We start from the raw sequence: 20,957 nt of genomic DNA on the forward strand, positions 1-20,957 counted from the left end.
GAGAGAACAAGCCTAGCCTCTCAAACGTGAGGCTTTGGGGATAATCTTTACCACTGAAAAAGAAAATGTACTTTATGAAGAACAAGAAAATCTTCAATGAAACTAAAACCTGATACAATAGTTTTTAAATTCACCTGGAAAATTTTTTTATTGTTAAATGAATAGGTTTGTTTTTTCCTTCCACTGAAAACACCCTTACTGAAAACAAAACTGCAATATTACCCAGGCTTTTGGCGTTCCCTGCTATTTATGAGCAGCTTAAACAGAACGCCTCTTGAACGCACTAAGAGTGATCCACGGAAGCTGCAGGGGAACTGCTCTGACAAGTTTCAAGGAGGAACATCATCCGAACGTTCTGCCCCAAGGACGGAGGGCCACTGCTCTAATTTCACCAGGCTTCTGAAGGCAGGGCTGACACTACATGACACCCCTAATAAATCTGAATTAAATTAAGAATCCAAACAATAGTCACTTATCAACTACCATTCAATAGGTTATAATTTTCTGTAAATCGTATTAAACTTCATAAAAAAAAAAAAACCCTCTGCAAACAACCCTTGATGCGATAACTGTTCACTCTCAATGCCACACTCAAGATAACCTTCCATCTGCAGAAACCATCCTAACTGGCAAAGTATGCCTGTCATGCCACAGTGTGCAGGCAAAGGCATGAGGCCACAAGTTCAAGGCCAACCTGAGCAACATAGCAAGCCTGCCTCAAGAAGAGGAAAGGAAAACTGAAACTCAACAAATGTACTATAATTCCCAAGGCCCCACCAATGCACTCCCCACTGAGTCATCCCACTTGAACTCTCTCCTTCCACAGAAGTGAATGCACTAGAATTCATCCTTGACTCCCTGAAAAATGAAGAAGAGCTCATTCTGACTTTAGATCCTTGCTTTGCTACCTCAGGAAGGTGAGTTAGTCTGCGCACTAACACCGGTCTTACACTCACCCCCTGGAGATTATGGGACTAGCCATCACTGCTTCTCCCAGCAGCCACAGTGTCATCTCAAGCGCACCACAAAACCGGCCCTAACACGCTCAGCTTTCTACGTACCAGCTACGCACTAACCTCCTTACTGACGTCACTGCCATTTCACACTGTGACACTTTTTACTTCTTCCCCAAATCATTCACAAACAAACCCTAATTCCCATTTTCAGTGTAGCAGACCATCAAGTTTCTCAAATCACAGAAGCAGCCTAAAGCTTAGGGCTCAGCGTGCAAGTGTGAGTGTCTGGATACCGGCTGAAGAGTATGCAGCATCCAGAACTGTCAGCCCAACAGGTAAAACTTTGCCACTCCATAAAGAACACGAAGACCTGACCATTTATCAAAGCTAAACACACAAGGATCCGCAAAGAAACAGAGAAAGAAGTGCTGGGTTTTGTTCTTTTCCTTTTTTTTGTCTGATGACACCTATAATTATATAATTCAACTCAGACTCCATGACCTCAACAGCAGTGGCAACTGTAAAGATGCTGAGGCATATTAATGAACCACGTGAACTTTGCACCTCTTGATGCCACCACAAAGCCCAAATTACTGAGCTAAATATGTCTGACCTGATAAGACAGTTTTTGAATCTTTCTCCTCTCTAAAATAATCTCTACAGCACATGTTTCAAGATTTATTATTTATGAAGACTATTTTTAAGAAGCCATTTTTTAAGAAAATTCACATTGTATTTTTTAAAAGAACAAGTTAACATAGTGTTGTAGAACAGGGTTATGTCTCAAACTTAGATTGATGGAAACTTAAGTCTCCAACATTGGCCACCAGTCCCGCAAAGTACTGGCCCTGTGCCATCATGGCCTAGTGCCAGCCTGATGTGGGGCCAGGTTAAAAATAGCAGCTAAGCAGCAGCTGGAACATATAGGTCCTTCTGACCTCAGTTAAATTCTCTAAACCAAGGAAGATGGTGGGGGGCCCAAGTGCAGGTACCCGAGAGAAACTCCCCATAGTATTCTTACCTTTCTTCTGGTCTTCTTCTTTGCTGTACCCCTCCCCCCAATCATTTCACACACCTTATCCCAAGGGAGGAAAAGAGGGGAAAAGGAAGAAGGGGAGAGGTAGAGAGTAGTGGGAAGGAAGGAAACTGAGGCAAGCCAAGTTCAGAAGCTGTAGGCCCCGGGTCCCCCTTGCAGCTCCATTATCCCAATTCATTCATTGGTCAGACCAGGGCACAGCTGCACCACTGCCCAGGCCCAGCCACATCTCTGTAGACTAGCTCGGTCTCTGAGCTAAAGATCTGTTAAGGGAAAGGGTACACAACTCATCTGGGGGAATGAAAGTAGGGAGAACTGTAAGGTTTATCAGAAACACAAGTAAGACTGAAGGATGCTATTGAAAATGAACTGTTCTCAGGAACAGGCAAACAAACTTTATAAGTTTACTTATATGTAACAGACTACAAGTTCTTAATATCTGAGGTTTAGGATTTATTTTACAAGTATTTAGAAAGCCATGAGCATTTCTTTTTAGAAACCAGTTAATGAAATGGGTACAAAGGTCTCTGAAAATAGTACAGCCTTCAACCCGTCCAACTTCATTAAGAAAGGCCAGGCCTTGTCCTTTGTAACTAAATTATGAAACATCTGTCCTTCACATACGAAATTGCCCCTCAGATGCTGGCTGACATCGGCAAATATTTAACAGGTTAAACTATGCACAGAAATCTACAGTGTGCTGATGTAAAGAATCAAAACTGGAGAGGCTAAGGAGATGACTCATCAGGCGAGAGCACTTGCTGTAGGGCTGGAGAGACAGTCCAGTGGTTGAGAGGACTTGCTGCTTTCCCCAAGGACCAGGGATTGATGCCTAGCAGCCGCACTATGACTTACAACAGCCTGTAACGCCAGTGCAGGGATGAAATGCCCTCTGCTGGCCTCTGTGGGCACTACGTGTATGTGTTACACACACACACACAAGCAAGCAAAGCACTCATACACATAGAATTAAATAAACAGTGTTTACTGTTCTTGCAGAGGACCTGGATTCAGTTCCCAGCATCCATGGTAGTTCACACCCCTGTAACTCCACTTCCAGGGACTCCAATGCTTTCCTCTGACCTCCAAAGGCTTCTGCCTGCATGGTGCGGGAGAATTGTCTGTAATCTGTCAATCATATGAGTCAGAGAAGAGAATGGAGGACAGCCACTGCTTTTTTTAAAGAGAGAGAGACCACGCCCCAATGGGCTGGTATCTCAGCGGCTATTGGCTGAAGGAGCAGAAGGAGCTCCCGCAGCACCTGCATGAGGTGCCCATGAATACAGGCAAAAACAAATAGAATAAATACATACGTCTTATAAAAAAAATAGGAGTTTAAACCCCAATTCTAACATTTCATTTTTACATTATCTTCTTAGGGATATTTCCTATACATCTTCTCATTGTAAAGGCCCAATATTAATTAACAATGAAAACACTTCAAGTAGACTGTTAAGTAAGGCAAGATCAGGCTGCCAGTCACCTGAGTTTTAAGCACATTAATTCACTTAATGAGCTTCCAATTTATCTGATCAACTTATTGGGTGTACTGAAAGCTTTTGCTGTGTCCTACCAATTAACATCTGGGCACAACTGCACAAAGCTGTAAAATCATCTCATTCAAAGAAAGTTGGCTGCTCTTCACGAAGCATTTGAAGAAGTAGCACAGTATTTTTAAAGGGCCTTAACATGAGAAATGTTACTCCTTAAATATACTTCGAGAGCATCTATGCAGCACACACATGACCAACTCAATTTTCAAGTTATTCCTTTCAAAAATCCTACTTCTTGTGGAAGTTGATCAGTCACCCAGTGAAACCGTCCTCCAAAGCTGAAATTCTGTTGAAAGAATGTAACACGTTTCACAGCAGATGTAGCTTGGTGCTAGGCAGGAGAGAGTGGGTGCGTGGAAAGAGGAGTGGCTGGCTAGGACGGACCTTACAATCCAAGTTAGTCACCATTTGATCTTCAGGTCACTGTAAAGGCCACTCTATAAAGTTTCCTCAAATATGCACACAACTACAGTAAGCAGTGAGTTCACACCAAACTTCTTTCTGGCATGGATGTCTGCACTTGTATAAGCGCAGTACACTTTTAGTAAATTCTTTATTACACGGGCGTCTGCATGAGCTCCGCACAGCTATGCACAGCTGTGACAGTTTTCTACCGCAGCAGACACAATTTTTCGTGGACTTTCTATCATAGCATTACTTAATTCCAATCTACTAATGTTAGCCATAAATAGCACCTATTCTGCATGCTAGAACCACCACTGAACTGAAGCCCTTAGAATTTTGCCTGAAACCAGAATGCCGTCTAGAAACGCTTGCACGACGTTCAGCCAAGTAACCTCACCAACATTCACAGAAGTTCTCCTTCAAGAAATGCGTGCTGTCATTTCTGAGATTAGCAAACATCTCAGCAAGCCAAGAGCACAGGCAGTGGGAACCAGAAAGCCAGGGGTTTCTCTCTACCACTTAAGGACTTGCTCTGGACAATTTCTCCAAGTGTCTGAGCCTTGCCTTTTTATCAGAAAACTAGGAAGAACCCGGGATGGTGGCTCACAACGATAACCCCATCACCTGAGAGGCTGAGGCAGTATGGCTGTGAGCTCCAGGCAGCCCTGAGTACATACATCGTGAGTACCTATCCAGCCTGAGCTACAGAATAAAACCTGTTTCGAAAATATATAAATTAAATGAAAATCGAGAGTTGAAATTAATGGTACCATCCCATCTCTAAAAGCCCCCACAACAACAGACATTATAATGTGTCCCATTTCTAAAAATAGCTTTCTGGATGGAGGAATGCATTCACTCACAGCACAGAGTCACTGGAATCTTGAGGTGGCAATGTTCAGGCCTGTCTCCTTTCCTGCTGACTCCTGAGTATCTCAGAACTCTCATGCCAGTGACCCACAGAAACAGGTCAGGCATGGGACTGCACACCTGTATTCCAGCATCTGAAGGCTTAGGCAGGGCGATCTTGAGATCAAGGCAACCACATGCAATGCTGTTGGGAGGGAGGGAGGGAGGGCAGGCAGGCAGGCATTTCAGAAACAGAAAACTGCCAGAGCTTTAACAACTAGGCATCTACTATTTACTAGAAAGACCTTTTTTTAAGAAACAAAAGTCATGTACAAACATACTCTCAGCAGTAACAGGACACTGAGTAAAAACTAAAGACATTTCCAGGTTTTTCAAAAAATCTCTCACTTTATAAGAACAGATGTGGTTTTTTCATGAAACAAGATGATAGAACATTTTTCTCCAAATTATCATATTAATTCCTCAGGAGAGTCATTCTGTTTCCTTCAAAGGATAGAGGAACTCGTGTGTCCAAACATATAACAGTCTGCAAACATATAAAGTCAAAAACTGAATAAAATAAGGAAGATATAAATTAGACTTTTTACTGAGTAAATTTTAAATTTATACAATGATAATTTAAAAACCACAAATGATTTTGTGCTTTTTAAAATGCTGGCCTGTCATTTGCTTTATTTTTAAGACATTCACATTTACCAGTAATTTTATTTCCTTTTCTAGGCTATGTGTCCTTTTCAACCCAACACTTTATAAGTCAATAGAAGTTGGAGTTTAATGATTCCATGATATTCCCTAAGACTAAGTGAGTTTGTCTCTTCACACATACGCATAAATAAATAGGCTTGAGGTACCAAATTCATTTTGATTGACTAAAAGAAAATTTACAGTCTAACACACAAACAGAAATAGTAAGGATCCAATCATGCAACTTTTTAAAAGGGATTGCTTCCTTTAAAGCCATCCTGCTCTCTAAACATCTTACTAGCAGAAATCACACACTCTTAACTAAATGCTAAACACGGGTGTGAGGAGATGTTTTCCTTATGAAACATGCAGAGCTAGCAGGGAGACAGCAAGTGACTAGCAAAGACAAAATGGACATCTTAAAAATCAGCAAGGACGTACTTAAGAGAATGAGAACTTCCAGCGTCTGATTAATTGCAGTAATTCTCTTCCATTAAAGGCCATGGCTCACAGGCATCCTGATGTTTCCAAAAGAAAAGCATCAAAGTTTAGCATTTCCAAAGGAATGAAATTTAACACAAAAGGGAAAAAAAGAGACAGCCGTTTCACTCCAAGAGTGTACTCATAACACAACTATTCGGCAGGCTGCAGATGTGGCTCTATGGTAGAGTACTTGCCTAGATCAAAGACGCTGAGTTCGACCCCTAGCAAGAAAAACAACGACCAAAACTGCAAGACTGAAGCAAGACTAAAAATGACTGCTTAGCACAAATCTCCAAGTCCATCCTCCATTGTTGTCGGAAGTATTTGTGCATGTGCACGTACATGTCCGTGTGGTGTATATATGCTGTTTGTGTGGATGCATGTACGTGTGTGTGCACCTGTGTGTGGAGGTCAGAGGCCAACAGTGAGTATGTGCCTCAATTACATTCTTTTTTTCAAATAGGTCTATTATTGGACCTGGGACCCATCAATTCAGCAAGGCTCCGGGGATCCACCCGTCTTGGCCCTCTCAATGCTGGGGTTGTGGATGCACACTCCTTAGGAGGTGCTTAGACGCATGCCCTCATGCTTGTTCAGCAGGCACTGGACTGAGCCGTTGCCTCCTTCCCTTTGTCGGATCAGTTTCTGAGCTACAAAACAAGTGTTGTACTCGTTGGACAGTAGATTTCCTCACTGGACCAATACCAGCTGTCATGGAATGAAGTATCACTAAACGCCAACCGTGCCTAACCTATCAGGTGCTGAAAATCAGGAGGCAAGCAACTCAAGCCACACACGAAAACATGTGAGTAATTCCAAAATTTCTTCTTTTCTGCACTTAACTTTGTCATTAATCAAAAGGAATACACAGAGCTGGGGGTGGAGCTCAGCTGCAGGCATCTGCCTTACCTGCTCCTGCATTTAATCCCCTTGCAAAGCAAAAATAAATTAGTACATGGTCCTATACAAAACTGTTCCCTATTATTTTACTCTTGAAACTGGGTGCAATAAACATATTCTAGCCAACCTACAATATACCCAACTATAAAGGTGAATTTAGTATTTATAAAGCCATCCTTAGTCAATAAAGAAAATAAAAATACTCAAGTAAAGGTCAATAAATTAAAATTATTGTGATTAAAATTTTTATTAATTTTAATTGTAATATAGATCCCCTTGTACTTTACAGTCTTGACCCCCACACACACCAGTGGAAAAAGAAAAAGGAAGGGATTTCTGAGCCAACTTGTCAATAACATCTGAGCAAGATTCTCGCTCTCAGAAGCAAGTGCCAAAGAAATGACCAAGTGCTCTTAAAATTTAACTCCTTCCTTCTCACAAAAGAAGATTCTGGTTGTGTTTAAATGTGCCTTGCTTCCAAATTAATAATTTTAATTAAAATAAGCTTTAAAAAAAATAACCACACGCATTCATCCCAGTCCCTCAGAAAGAACAATTATTTCCACACACACATGAAAACACACCAAAAAATATGTAATTCAAAAGCATTAACCATCTTTAATTCTGAAAACATATGTGTTGCTTTAAGACAGAGATAAATTCTCTAAAATCTTGCTGGTTCACTGAACTCTCTTCTCCACACACACCTACAGTTTCCAGTTTCTTTCCGTGGCCAAAATTGCAGGACCTTTCTTTAAATCAAAGTCTTTCACTGTTGTTTAAACAGGAAGTGACGCACTCTCTGTGAAGTTAGGGATTTGTTTTTGTGGTGTGCAGCCCTGGCTGGCTTGGAACTCACCGAGAGGAGGGTGGGGCTTAGGCATTTGCTTTACCTGCTCCTGCATTTACTCCCCCACCTTGAGTGCTGGGGAGCCACCACTTGGCCTAAGGTATTTATTTTAAAAGGTCACCTTTCTTTGTTAAACTATAAATCAACTTGGCTTTTCATAGCTGCATAATATTCCACTCAGTACTTCTTGACCAAATTCTGACAGAAATTCAGAAGAACCCAGCTTTTCACTATTTCATACTACAAGCATATTGAACACCTCCATGAGCCAGTATCGTTATCATCTATAAGATACATTCCCAGAAATGATACAAAAGATTGCACCACGCAGTGGGTGGACAGCATGCTTCCCCACACGTGGTAACCAACCAGCTTTGGGCATTATGCTCTCTACTTCACGTTTCTGGACTTTAGCAATGTGGTAGCCGAAAACTGCAGCTCATTTGTACTCTGTGTCTGTAAGAAAAGAGAAGGCCTGCTTATTAACTGCTTGAGTTCTCTGCCTCTGAACTGTGATGTCTACATTTCCTATCGGGTTATTTGTCTCTCTTTTGAGAAGTGTCTGCCTACCTTTGGTCAAGCACACCGGAAGTATTAACTCCAGTAAGAGGTTTTACTTGGCTTATAGTATTTTCAGCCCAAGAGAAATTTTTTAAATTTTTTTCCAATTAAATATATCTGACTTTACCTGTGATTTTAGGTCATGTACAAGAGGTTCAGACAAAAATCTCTGGGAGAAGTTACTTGTGCAGTATCTCTGAAATCATTGCTTAACTAAGATCAAGACTATATACCAACAGACAGTATCATAACCAAACAAAAATAAGTAAACACAATTCTATAAAACTTTCCTAGAGCCACTCACAAGCAATTGTTAAATATAATTATTTATATCTAATAATAAAATTATCACTTACCAGTACCAAGGGTTTAATGTTTTGCTTAAAATCTACCCAGCAAGCTTCACTTGTGACCAACCCAATTCCCTACTCTTCCATCTCTGGACAAGCTTCAATAGTAACAAATGTACAATAAAGTCCAAAAAATGAGATTTCCCCCTCGTGACTAGCATTCATTAACATTTCCAGTATAAACCTGAGTAGTCCATAGCAGAAAACTGCTTATAGTGAGATCAACACAGTATTTTGTTCTTTTAGGGCTTTTTTTTTTTGGGGGGGGGGGGGGTCCTACAGAATCACAATTATAAGCGTCTTAAGTATACTGATTCAAACCACCACTTTACACTAAATTAGACAATCTAGCCGGCCTCCCACTCAAGGGTGGATGAACCTGGTTCTAAGTTTTCTAGCTCACAGTGCCAGGGGACAGACATTTATTTAACAGCCCTTCCATTCCTAAGCTGACTGGCAACAGTAAGACAACTTGGATGTTAAAGAAACTGGCAGAACTGGGGGGGGGGGAGGTGTTTTCCACAATTTGTATAGCATTTGTTTAGCACGTATGTAAGTATTTCCAAAGTAGAGGTCAAGTCTTCAAACCGTACTAGAGGCATACCACTTCATATCGACCAGGGCCAATTCCATTCAAGTGGCTGCCTTCCCCTTTTGGGGACTATTGAAAAAGTTACTATTTTCTTTTACAACTAACTGTTCACCCTGGCCTCTTCCACTGATGAAAGCAGGCAAAGCCCACGCTGTGTGTCTGTCTCCTAGAGAAGATTGCATCTTTTATTTATCGCCCCTTGGCTTTATTTTCACAGTGAATTCCTGGCTTAAATGCAATCAGCCAAGAAACCCTCCCTATGTGCTCTCCTGTCATTCCTCATTGCAAGCGGAGTCAAACACAGCAAGGGGGGCGGGGTGGGTGGGGGGACACGACTCAACGTTGCCAGCCAAGCCATAAAAATTCGCAGACTCCAGTTAGTTATACTCGGAAACCATAGATGTGCTTCAATCGGTTTCAAACCGGCAGAAGAGTGGAGAAAAAAAAGAGAGATGTAACTTGAAAGAATGTTAATTAGATGTTAAAGGAAAGAAAGGGGGAAAAGGATGGATAGCCTCGAAAATCAACCCCCCTCTAGACAGAAGGAAAGGGTGCTGAGCCACACTGAGGGCTGTCTTTGGAAATAAATGACCATGCAGAAAATCACGTTTTCAGATTACATTAGAATTCAAATTAACCAAACAGGATTAAAACAAATCTCTTGTGTCGGGCCACTATCCAGGCCCCCATTCCACTCCCAAAGAGAAGGATAAAAGGACCGGACTACAGAGGAGAGCAAGTTAAAAATGAGAGAGACAGAGACACACACAGTCTTTCAAATCTATCCATCCTCATTCATTTGGTTCGGGGTTCATCCATCCCTTCCATTTCAACCAGACAGAGATCTGGTTATAAAATATGCCCTCAGCAATCAAGAGGGGGAAAAAATGCGGACAGGGGAGTTTCTCTGCAGCATTGTTCACTTCAGTCCAGTTCGAACATTCCCATAGCTAGGACTGGAAAAGATATCTAAACAGAAGAAAAAGAAAGAGCACTGTGGAGGGAGAGGGATTTGAGAAAACTCTCCAGGTCTGTCAGAGAAAGGAAAGCTGTGCAGCTTTAAATCACAAGTCCTTCTCTCGCCTTTGTCAAATATCTTCTACTTTACAAGCCCTGAAAAGAAATAAAGAGGCTCTTTTGTTTGCTTTCCCCTTTTCGGAGGGTGACAGAAAATTGAAAGGGGCACAAATAAACCTGAAAGGAGAACAAAGTGCCGGGTGGTGCGGGGCGGGCAGCGGCGCAGGGGCCGCGGGGCCCCTCGGTGCGGACGCCGGCCGCGGGTCACGGCGTCGGGCGGTGCTGCCCAGCTCCCTCCGCACCGCGCCCCGACCCCGGGCGCAGGCCGAAGTCGGGCGGCGGGGGGGAGGGGGAGGGAGAGGGGCTCACGGGACCGAGAAGCACGAGCGGCGCCCCTCAGCGGCCCGGCCTGCCGTCGCTCCCGGCGGGGGTGGCCCGGGTAGCCGGGCGCCGCGGACCTCGTCTCGGGTGCCTTAGGGAGTGGGGGGCCACGGTGCCGACCAACCGTCGGTGCCCCGAGCAGAGCGGTGGCCGGGCGGTGTTTGGGGGACTCGCCCCCCCCTCCTTGGACCGCGGAGCGCGGAGCGGCGCCAGAAGAAAGGACCCGAGCCGGGCAGCGCAGTGCGAGCGCCCCGGCCGGCATTGTCTGCGGCCCGCGCCCCCTCCCCCGCGCCGCACGCCCCAGCCCGAGCGCCGCGGCCGCCCGCGCCTTTGTCCACGCCCGCCCCGCACACCGGCGCGCAGCCTGTGGGACAGACGACGGGGACGCCGACACCCACCGCCCCGCCGCCGAGGGGCGCGTCCTGCTGATTCATTTCCCACTCGCGCTAGCCCGTCCGGGGAGACGGGGGCGGGGACCAGCGGGAGGAAATGGGCGCTCCGCTCCGGGGACCGTCCGAGCGGCCCGCTGCACCGTGCGCTCAGCCCGGGGCGGTCAGGGGAGCGCAGGGGACCCTTCCCTCCCCACACCCCCAAGGGACAGAAGGACAGACTGAAGGACCGACGGCCCGCGGCGACCCCGTGACTCACCGACTTGCAGGACGTTGTCTACGCAGCCACTCTCCAGCAGCGCGATACCCCGGCGGAAGGGCAGCCGCGTCTCGTCGCCGCCGTCCGCAGCGCTGGCCGCCCCCACCGACGGGGTCCCGGTGCCCGCGGCGGCGGTGGCGGCGGCTGAGGTGGCAGCCGGCGAGGATGAGGAGCCACCGCCGCCGCCGCCCGCGCCGCCGCCCGTGCCGCCGGGGCCGCCGCTGTCGTCGCCGGGGCCGCCCGCGGAGCCGCCGCCGGTGTTGAAGGACGAGTACATGCAGATCTCCCGCTCACTGCGGGGAAAGGACCAGTAGACGATGCGGCGCTGCACCGGCTCCGGGATGCGCTCGAAGCGCTCCTCCACGCGCTGGAACGGCCACTTCTCCGCCACCCTGCGCGCTGCGATGTCCAGCAGAGACTCGGGGCTCTGGGTCTTGCCCGGCGGCAGCAGCCCCAGTGCCGCGCCGCCCCCGCACGCTGCCGCCGCCGCCGCACCGCCCGCCCGCGGGCCGGGCCGACAGGCAGAGCTGTAGCCGCCACCCGCGCCGCCGCCGCCGCTGCTGCCCCCGCCGCCGCCGCCGCCGCCCGGCCGGCAGCAGAGCCGTTTCGCGGGAGGAGGCTGCTGTCCGCGCTCCGCCATGACCGCGCCGCTTCTAACCCGACAGCGGAAGTGCCGGGACCCTATAAACGGCACAAGGAAGCGCGACACGCACACGCCGTGGCGACGCCACGCTGCCATCTAGGGCCCGCCGCTCCTTGTAGGGGCACGGGAGGTGTGGCCTAGGCCGTGACGACGTCGCCGAGGAGGAGCGCCGATAGGGAGAACCTTGGGTCGGGGGCGGGGCCTATGCAAATCACTGGGCTGAAACATAAATAGAGCGCTCCGTGGACACGGGGGTGGCGGGGGCGCTCGGGTTGGGTGCCCGGTGGGCTGTGAGAATGTCAGGCTGCTGTGACGCGGGGGGCGGGGCTCAGGCGGGGTTCCCGCGGGAGGGGGCGGGCCGCCGGCCAAGGGGAGGGTGGGTCGGTCTCTGCGCCCCCTGTCTACTCAACTTAGCCCTCCAGCGCCCTGCCTCCTTTTGATGTCCGCCAAGTGAAGACGCGCCTCGTGGGTCTCCGCGGGGCGGGGAGGGGAGGAGGGGTCCGGACTAAATGGAGGGCGGGCCGACGGCTCGATGCCCCACCCCCCCGTCAGCCGGCCCCGCGGGGAAAAGCCTCTGGGCGGAGGAGGCGCTTTCAAAACAAAGAAATGCTGCGTGAAGCCCGGGGGACGCGGCCGAGAGGAAGGCGGGGGAGGCACGGCCCTAGCCGCCTGCTTTCCTTCCAACTCGGCCGAGCGAACTTCCCCCACCTTCGGCCAAGGCTGCGGCGCCGGGGAAGGGGAGGAGGGCTGAGCTCAGCCACTGTTTTCCACTTCACTTTTCGCCGACCCAGGTGGGGAAGGGGCGCGGCTGCCCCGCGGAGCTGCAGCTCGCTCCAGTCCTGAGTCCCGGGTTCGCTCCGGCCCTGTCACGGGCAGGGAAGTCGGGCCGACCGAGTGCCCGGACACGCAGAGCACTCTGAAGCTGCTCCGCAGCCGCTGGACGCGCGTCCCGAGCCAACCGCGCCGCCCCGCCCCACCTTCGCACTCCTCCAACCCTTCGGGCCAAGAAGCCGGCCCGCCCGGGTACAGCCCGAACCCCAATCGCCCTTTGCGGCGACCTGGTGCAGCCCCAGGGATCGGGCTGCTCCGGTTAGAGTGCACACACGGGCAGTGGGTCGCGCCAACTCTCGGTGGCGAAACGGTTGCTTGCTCACGGCCGCCCGGTGGCGGACAGCGGCCGGGCTAAGTCCTGGAGTCCTGGAGTCCTGGCGCCCAGGACGTGCGCCCCGCTCCCCTGCAGCACTGGCGGCGCCCGATCGGCTGGTCTTCCCGCAGCAGGCCAGCAGAGCGAGCGAATAGCGCTGGGCGCCGGTGCCCGGGCGCCAGCGGAGGCGGTGAAGAGAGTCCCCGTCTGAACCGGGAACCCTGCGGACATTGTTCTTTGCACTCTGCAGAGCTAGGTTAGATCTCAGCCAAGCCGCAGGCTTAATGACCGCGTTAGACACCCTGACTTCTTGCTCCACCTTCTGTTTTTAACTGTAAACAGTGTTAGAGATACTGTCCTATTGTTGGAGATAAGCCCTAGCTCCTCCGACACTTTCGCGCGTTGGCTACTCCCCACTGCCTGGTCTGAATTTAAACGACTTAGCGCGTCGGCGTTGTAAAGAAAATTGCCCACTCAAAGCGTAGGCCGCCCGAGACATTGGACGTGATCCATGTCGGGCATCAGGAGCCCCAGGCTAGAGGTCCCTGGAGACAGAACGCTGGCAGACTTTCCATAGCTGCTTGTTAGGAAAATTTTGGTGACATGTTTTTGTATATTCATCCAGTATTTTTCTAGGCACCTCCTCGGTGCCTAGGAAAAAGCTGGGCAGAAAACTGGGAAATCTTTATGGGTAAGTGGAAGAGGAAGTCTCTGTCCTTCGGTTGTTTAATATCTAGATCTCTTAAAAATAAGTTTTGAGAGACTTTAAAACAGACTATTGGCGCAGAAAGTAGGGTGAGCTCTAGTCTGTCCCCCAAAAGTCATGACAGGATTTGTGCTGTATAGATCGCCAAGCATTCTCACACGTGTACACAGGCCGCTGAATTGGAAAGTAAACGATGACAAAATTTAGGTGCCCTCAGAATAAATGACTCATTCGGGGTCAGATGTGGTGTTAGCGGAATGGATTAATTTCCATTACTGGAAAATAACGCACCTTTAAAGAGGTCTAACATTTAAAGAATTTGATAGTGTAATGAACTAAAGAGACTGAATCTGAGGCATGGACCTTCCCTGGAGGGATCTAGTCATTTTATGTTTAGTTTTTACTGGGGATGGAAACCAAGCCCTCGAGCCTGAGTGCTCTTGGGCTGAACTATACCCCTAGCCCTGGGGCAACCCAGCTTCATTTTCTAATTCAAAGAAAAGCTCAGCAACACAGGCCCAGGCTAACCCAAGTTGATCTCCCTGGTGGTCTCTGATACTCTGTCCACTCTTCCTTTTGAACAGTTCTCATTCTTGGGTTTCTCTGGCCCCCTGCTGTCCCTTCTTTGTCTTCAGGTCATCTTCTTTTCCTTCATTTTTTGTTTCCCTTCCTCAGACTTTAATGTACCCCCATGCTAAAGTCTATTAAGATCGTCTTTTGATGACACCTTTAGAGTCAACACCAATCCCATCCTCTGCTCATCTTTTCCCTGCGTCCAGCTCACTGCAGTCATTGTCCGAAAGCCCATTCCAAACTCAAAAGTACTGCAAGCCCCCAGAATCTAGGTTCTCGGCCTCGGAATGTTTTTCTCCCAGCAGTAGCCTATAAAGAGCGCCCCTAAACTGCTGTCCTCCTGAGCAGCGTCTTCTGTTCTGCTCCCCCAGTTTCACTTGCGGTACTGACTAGCCCAGCCCTTCTCACTGCTCACAGTCAACGTTTCTTCCTCTTCACTCTACAAGAGGCTTGTTGCTGGCTTGGCATGTCTGTGTAGCCCTTCCTCCTCCCCCACCCAGCTGCCGTGCTCTCAAAGTACATTTCTGTTGGTATCACCCTCCCTTTAAATGGCTCTGTGCTGCCTACTGGAACAGGTTCAGACTCTGATCTCTCTTGACCAAACCCAACTTTCCAGTCTTGTCTTCCACTAAATAAAACCCAAAGGAAATTTTCCCCAGTTCCCCAACAGGAATGCTGTTCTGTCCCAACAGGACTCTCCTGCCCCACACATTTGCTCAAGACATTCCTGAGGCCTGAAACCTCTCTCTTCTCTTAGAATTGGTTACATTCCTACCCTTCCTTCAAGGACTTGCTTAAATGCCACTTCCTCTGGAAAAACCCACCTTGGTGCGTGACCTCTGAGAGCCTTAATACTCTGAATTTGTCTTGTGACATTTGTACCATCCTGCTAAGCATCACACTTCTGAACTATTGTCTTTTCCTTGCCAGGTTAGACATTCTCTGAGAGGTTGGGATTAAGTCCCCTTTTCTGGAGCCTCTGACACCTCCCCTCCCCCGCACCAAGGCTTCTGCCTATAGTTAGCTCCGCCCAGAAGCCCAGTAATGGCATGCCACCTTGTGCTGCTTCTCAATATGGTAGTTATTTTCCGCTGTTTGTGTAAATCCTTATTAAATTATTGACAATTTCCCTTTCCTACCAGGCTTCTACCCCAGGGACCAGATCAGGGTTAGAGCCATCTCCAGTGTTTACCATCCAGCAGCAGCAAGAAACCAGAGTGCTGGAAGGCGACAGCTTGCCATTTGCTCTGACTCATGATGTCACACAGCAGTGTGGTCAGGAGCTAGGATCCCCATCGACCTTGTAAGTAGTTCTCCCAGTACCTAAACTGACGAACTCAAGGAAGAAGGAAACCCCCACCCATTCACCACAACCAACACCTGGCCCATGGCATTGGGTGCATGGATGGACAGCAGGCAGGAAGACACAGGGCTCTACGGAAGTGGAGTCTAGCCTGAGATCTATCATTCCTCTTACGTCTTTAAGCTTTAAAAACAAAAATGCCTGTGTATCACACAGGAAGCAGAGGCAGGAGGATGAAGCCTGCAAAGCCAGACTTGGGCTAATCAGTATGAATTTCTTTCAAAGAAACGAAACCAAATTTTTTTAATTGAATTCAGTAACAGGCTATCAAATTCCCAGAGCACTAATTTTCACTGCAGCCCATAATGCGCACATAGTGGACAGGAGAATCAGAAGTCAATATGTGACAAGCTGCCCACATGCGTCTCGAAAGCTACCCTCTGGTAGTGAGCACTTCACACAGTCCCAGTACTTAGGGCTACAGGAAAAGAAAACCAATTGCCTCGTCATCACTAGTCATCTCAGCTAATTAAGACAATTAATTTGCCATTAGTAGGAAGATTCTAAGACATGGAAATTGGATTAGATCTGAGGAACTTCGAGACATTTGAAGACAGACACAAAACTATCCTGATTTCCATGCTATTTTTCATACTGGGATATATTTTTTATTTTAACCAAAGCCAATAATGTTCCATGGAATACGATTCAATTGTTTAGAAGGCAGTAAGACTCAGATAGCATAGATAACCTCTGAACCAAGCATTAATCTCCCTTCCAATGAAATAACATACTTCCATGTTGTGTGAATAAAAGGGATGAAGATCGGGGTCTTAGAGATGACAGACACTTCATCAATAAAACAACAACAAAAAAATACCTATAACAGAGAAATGCCAAAGGGTCTTCCAGGCACTCATTACTACCAAAGAAACTCTGGGGCAGTAGAAATGGACATGAAGTGACAGGGAACCAGCCGGCTTAGCACAATCTTTACATCTTCGAAAAGGGGAGAAGTTTGGAAATTCTCTTCTCTTTGTTAAATTCTGAGGAATTTAATCAAGTCACTAATACCTTGCTATGTTCTTGAGAGTGATTACAGACACAGTGCTCGGATCTTTACAGGTGACCCGGTGGATACCCCAGCAACTTTACATAAGAATCACCCTGAACACTTTTTAGAAATACAAACTTAGGCCGGGCAGTGGTGGTGCACACCTTTAATCCTAGTACTCAGGAGACAAAGGCAGACAGATCTCTGAGCTTGAGGCCAGCCTGATCTACAGAGTGAGTTCCAGGACAGCCAGGGAGACCCTGTCTCAAAAAATAAATAAATAAATTGAGGGGAGGAAGGAAAGAATAAAGAAAATATGAATATTTCTCTCAGCAAAGCTGTTCTGATCCTTTTACCCCATGCCATGAATTCTTCAGAACAGGAAAGAATCTGGAAATAGACACCATCACCTTGTCACTCACGAACCCATGTCATTACATACATCCCTTAAGGTGGATCTTCCTTCAGTCTGTCATGAGAACAGCATTCAACTGCTGATCACCCTTTTTCAATCCTAAGAAAGTGAGTTCTGTTGGAGTGGGAAACTTTAGGGACAGTCTGGAATTCTGAGAAATAGATCATCTCCGTTCAACATACACCAAAGACTCAGATCAGCAATTTGCTTACAAGTTGACTTCCTCTTTCGAAATTCTGATGGTAAACTCAAGCAACTCCCCAGAGGTGCTACATTTGCTTTCTTTAGTGGGTAATCTACTCAGACTGATTACGTTGAAAACTTAGTATGAACATCGTGTGTGTTTGTGTGTGCGCGCGCATGTGTGTTTGTGTGCACGTGTGTCTGTGCACCCGTGTGCACACAATCTTAGTCTTGTGAAAGGGTGCCAAACTGTTACCATACTACTCTTAGTTCCCAATGTGAAGAAACACCACAGAAACTGGACCGTTTGTAAGACCTTACTGCGGGCTCAAAACCTAAGATAAGAAGGAAATGCCACACACAGTTCCAGCCTACAGACTTTTCCCTTTTAAAATTTACTTTCCGTGAAGACTTTTATTAAGATCATCATCCGTTACAACACTGTTTAAGTGGATAAAGATATGTACTTTGGTTTTCACCTGTGTCACCAGGAAATCAGAGTTCCTACTTTTAAAGACTATAAAGGCACCACAAAAGAATCACAGTTTAAAATGGACGGTGGTGGCGCATGCCTTTAATCCCAGCACTCAGGAGGCAGAAGCAGGAGGATCTCTGTGAGTCTGAGGCCAGCCTGGTCTACAAGAACTAGCTCCAGGACAGCTTGGACTGTTACACAGAGAAACCCTGTCTCAAAAAGAAAAAAAAATCACAGTTTAAAGAATTAATGGCTCAGCCAGGCGTTGGTGGCATACTCCTTTAATCCTGCACTTGGGAGGCAGAGGTGGGTTTATCTCTGTGAGTTTGAGTGTACAGAGCTAGTGCCAGCACAGGCTCCAAATCTACAAGGAGAAACCCTGTTGGTGGGGAGGATTAATGGTTCCAATTTCTGTATACTCTTTTCCATCTCTGGTATGTGATGTGATACACAGAAAATATGTTTAGGACATTTTAAGTACTATGGTATGGAGTCAAAAGATCTCACGTATATGAAGGATATAGTTGCAGAAAATAATGTCATTCTGTGTGGCTAGTGGGATGTCTCAGCAGTTAAGGTCACTGACTGGCTGCTATTCCAGAAAACCTGGCTTTGATTACCAGAGCCCACCTGGTGGCCTCCAACCATCTGTAACTCCAGTGACTCCCAAGAGCACTGCAAGCAGGTAGTGCACAGCCATATATGCAAGCAAGACTCCCATACACAGAAAAATCTTAATGAAGAAAGCATTTAAGAAAAGTGTCATTCCAAAAATCGTCTTGTGCCAGGAATAGTGGCACACACCTTTAATCCTAGCACTGAAGCAGAAGCACAGGGAATTTGTGTGTGTGTGTGTGTGTGTGTGTGACTTCAAGACCAGCCTGGTCTACATAGCAAGTTTCAGGCCAGTTTGGAGTATACAGTGAGATCCTGTCTCAGAAAGGAAAAAAAGTGTAGGACACGTTGGCGCATTCCTTTAATTGCAGAACTCAGGAGTCAGAGGCAGAACTCTGTGAGTTCAAGATCAGCCTAATATGCACAGTGAGTTCTAAGCCAGGGCTACATAGACTACATTACATAATAATAAATAGATAATGATATACCAAAATTCATATAGAAATCACATAGTACAAGTGTTTTCTAAAGTGATCAAATAAAATTCTGTTAATTTTCAGTCCTATCTGTAGGGTATAAAGATTTAGAATTTAGACAATTGGACATTTCTTAGGGGTATCTTATGACTAGATATAAGAGTATTTCTATTTAAGAAAGACATAAAAATCAAAGTTTAAAATGTTATACCAAACTTTAAAATGGATTTGTTAAGGGCTTGTTATCACCTACAATATTTTCAGTATTTGGAAAGTCACTTCCTGGCATGAATAGCATCGTGAGAATTCAGATATAAAAAGCGTCCCCTCCAAAACTGTTCAAACCCAGACTCAGGTAACCTGAAGAGATGAAGCTTCAGAAAAACCTGATTTGAGGTTTTTTGTTTTGTTTTGTTTGTTTGTTTTTTGTTTTGTTTTGTTTTTTTGTTGTTGTTTGTTTTTTGAGACAGGGTTTCTCTGTAGTTTTTGGTGCCTGTCCTGGAACTAGCTCTTGTAGACCAGGCTGGCCTCGAACTCACAGAGATCCGTCTGCCTCTGCCTCCCGAGTGCTGGGATTAAAGGTGTGCGCCACCACCGCCCGGTCTGATTTAAGGTTTTTTTAAATACGAATCCACCCTGGTTGGCAACTCAGACCACAGATTATACGAAAGCTTCAAGAGAGCCATTCTGGATAGACACTCGGGAGAGTGTGAGATCTAGTTTAGCACTGAAACTCTTAGGATGTTCAACTCCACACTAGAAATCTTTCTAAACAATGACACACTACCTTGACTTCATAAGTCTATTCCAAGGATTTATAAATACAATAAAACTACTTAAGCTCTAGTAAGGTATTCTTGCTGCATTTCTCCCCACTTTTTTTAAGATTTTATTTTATGTGTACGAGTGTGTTGTGTGACAAAACTTTTCCAGGGGAGACACAACACACATGTCTGCTCACTCCAAATAGGGAGCCCACTACAAACCAAAGTCCAGATAACACCAAAATCCAGTTTGATGAACCAATAAGTTTTATTGGGGTTACTTACAGGGGCAGAAATGATTCAAGGACAGCCATATCACCAAAGCCCACACCAGCACAGGTGACAGCTCACAAAAGCTGGGAGCCTGAAGCAGTCTGCACAGCCTACTGGCAGCTCAACAGATTGAAGTGTATCCTTTGCAAATGACTCAATTGTCCTAAACCTCTTCCAGGCAATTCAGCTGGTTTCTGCCAAGGGTCTGGTCTCAGAGTCTTTTCTGCAGCTTGGCTTGTCTGAGTCTTCTTGGAAACTTGTGAAGCTCAGCTTTTATTGTCAACTGGGGCCTAGTGAATCTGGTCAGTTTCAGGAACTTCCTGAAGCTGGGCTGACTTGTTTCCCTCCTGGTATAAGGGGTTTCCCCACAGGATGGAATGTTTTGATCTCAGAGGACACGTACAGAACTGTGTTTAGCCTGCATGTGTGTTTATGCATCACTTTCATGCCTAGTGTCCAAGGAGGTTGGAAGACTGTGCTGGATCCCCTAGAAGTGGAATTATAGACACTTCTTAGCCTCCATATAGATGCTGGGACCTGAGCCTGGGTCAATTGCAAGATTAGTTCTTTACCTCTGAGCCATCACTTCAGACCCCAGATTTAGGTTCTTTTTTTTTTTCTAGTCTTATTTTTGACTATTTTTTCAGCAGTGTTGTCCCTATTACCTTTAGTTATTTTCCTGTACCTACTCATTATAATCCTTCTCTTCCTGAATCATTGCTCCCACTCTGCTGTGGTCTTACAAAACACAATGCCTGCAAGATAGAATTTGGTATAAAATAAAAATCAAGTTCTCTTGGTTGCATTTATTTTGACTTCTTTGGTTTTTTGTTTGTTTTTTCATTTTGTTTTTGTTTCTTTGTCAAGGCTGGCATTCTCTGTAGCTTTGGAGCCTGTTCTGAAATTAGCTCTTGTAGACCAGGCTGGCCTCGAACTCACAGAGATCTGCCTGCCTCTGCCTCCCAAGTGCTGGGATTAAAGGTGTGCACCACCACTGCCCGGCTATTGACCTTTTAAAGACTTTCTGCATTCCAGCTTGTTCCTAGA

General features: G+C 46.7%; 1 protein-coding gene and 1 long non-coding RNA gene across 3 annotated transcripts in view; one reads left to right on the forward strand and one right to left on the reverse strand.

Moving 5' to 3' along the window:
• Zswim6 (zinc finger SWIM-type containing 6) overlaps positions 1-12,025 on the reverse strand; it is a 170,477-nt gene extending 158,452 nt beyond the window's left edge. Inside the window, exon 1 of one of the 2 annotated variants that reach the window (XM_085676736.2) lies at positions 11,287-12,025. In XM_085676736.2, coding sequence (XP_085532862.2) covers positions 11,287-12,025 — 739 coding nt within the window. The remainder of the gene's footprint in view (positions 1-11,286) is intronic. The other variant, XM_085676735.2, reaches the window with a different exon arrangement.
• Positions 12,026-12,516: 491 nt separating this feature from the next.
• Positions 12,517-20,719, forward strand: LOC146891610 (uncharacterized). Its single transcript, XR_014997075.2, has 2 exons — positions 12,517-15,655; positions 19,925-20,719. It is a non-coding gene; the product is annotated as an uncharacterized LOC146891610 (long non-coding RNA).
• The last annotated feature ends 238 nt before the right edge of the window (positions 20,720-20,957 follow it).

Source organism: Myodes glareolus, chromosome 15, assembly GCF_982192425.1.
Source record: "Myodes glareolus chromosome 15, mMyoGla1.1, whole genome shotgun sequence".
Taxonomy (NCBI): domain Eukaryota; kingdom Metazoa; phylum Chordata; class Mammalia; order Rodentia; family Cricetidae; genus Myodes; species Myodes glareolus.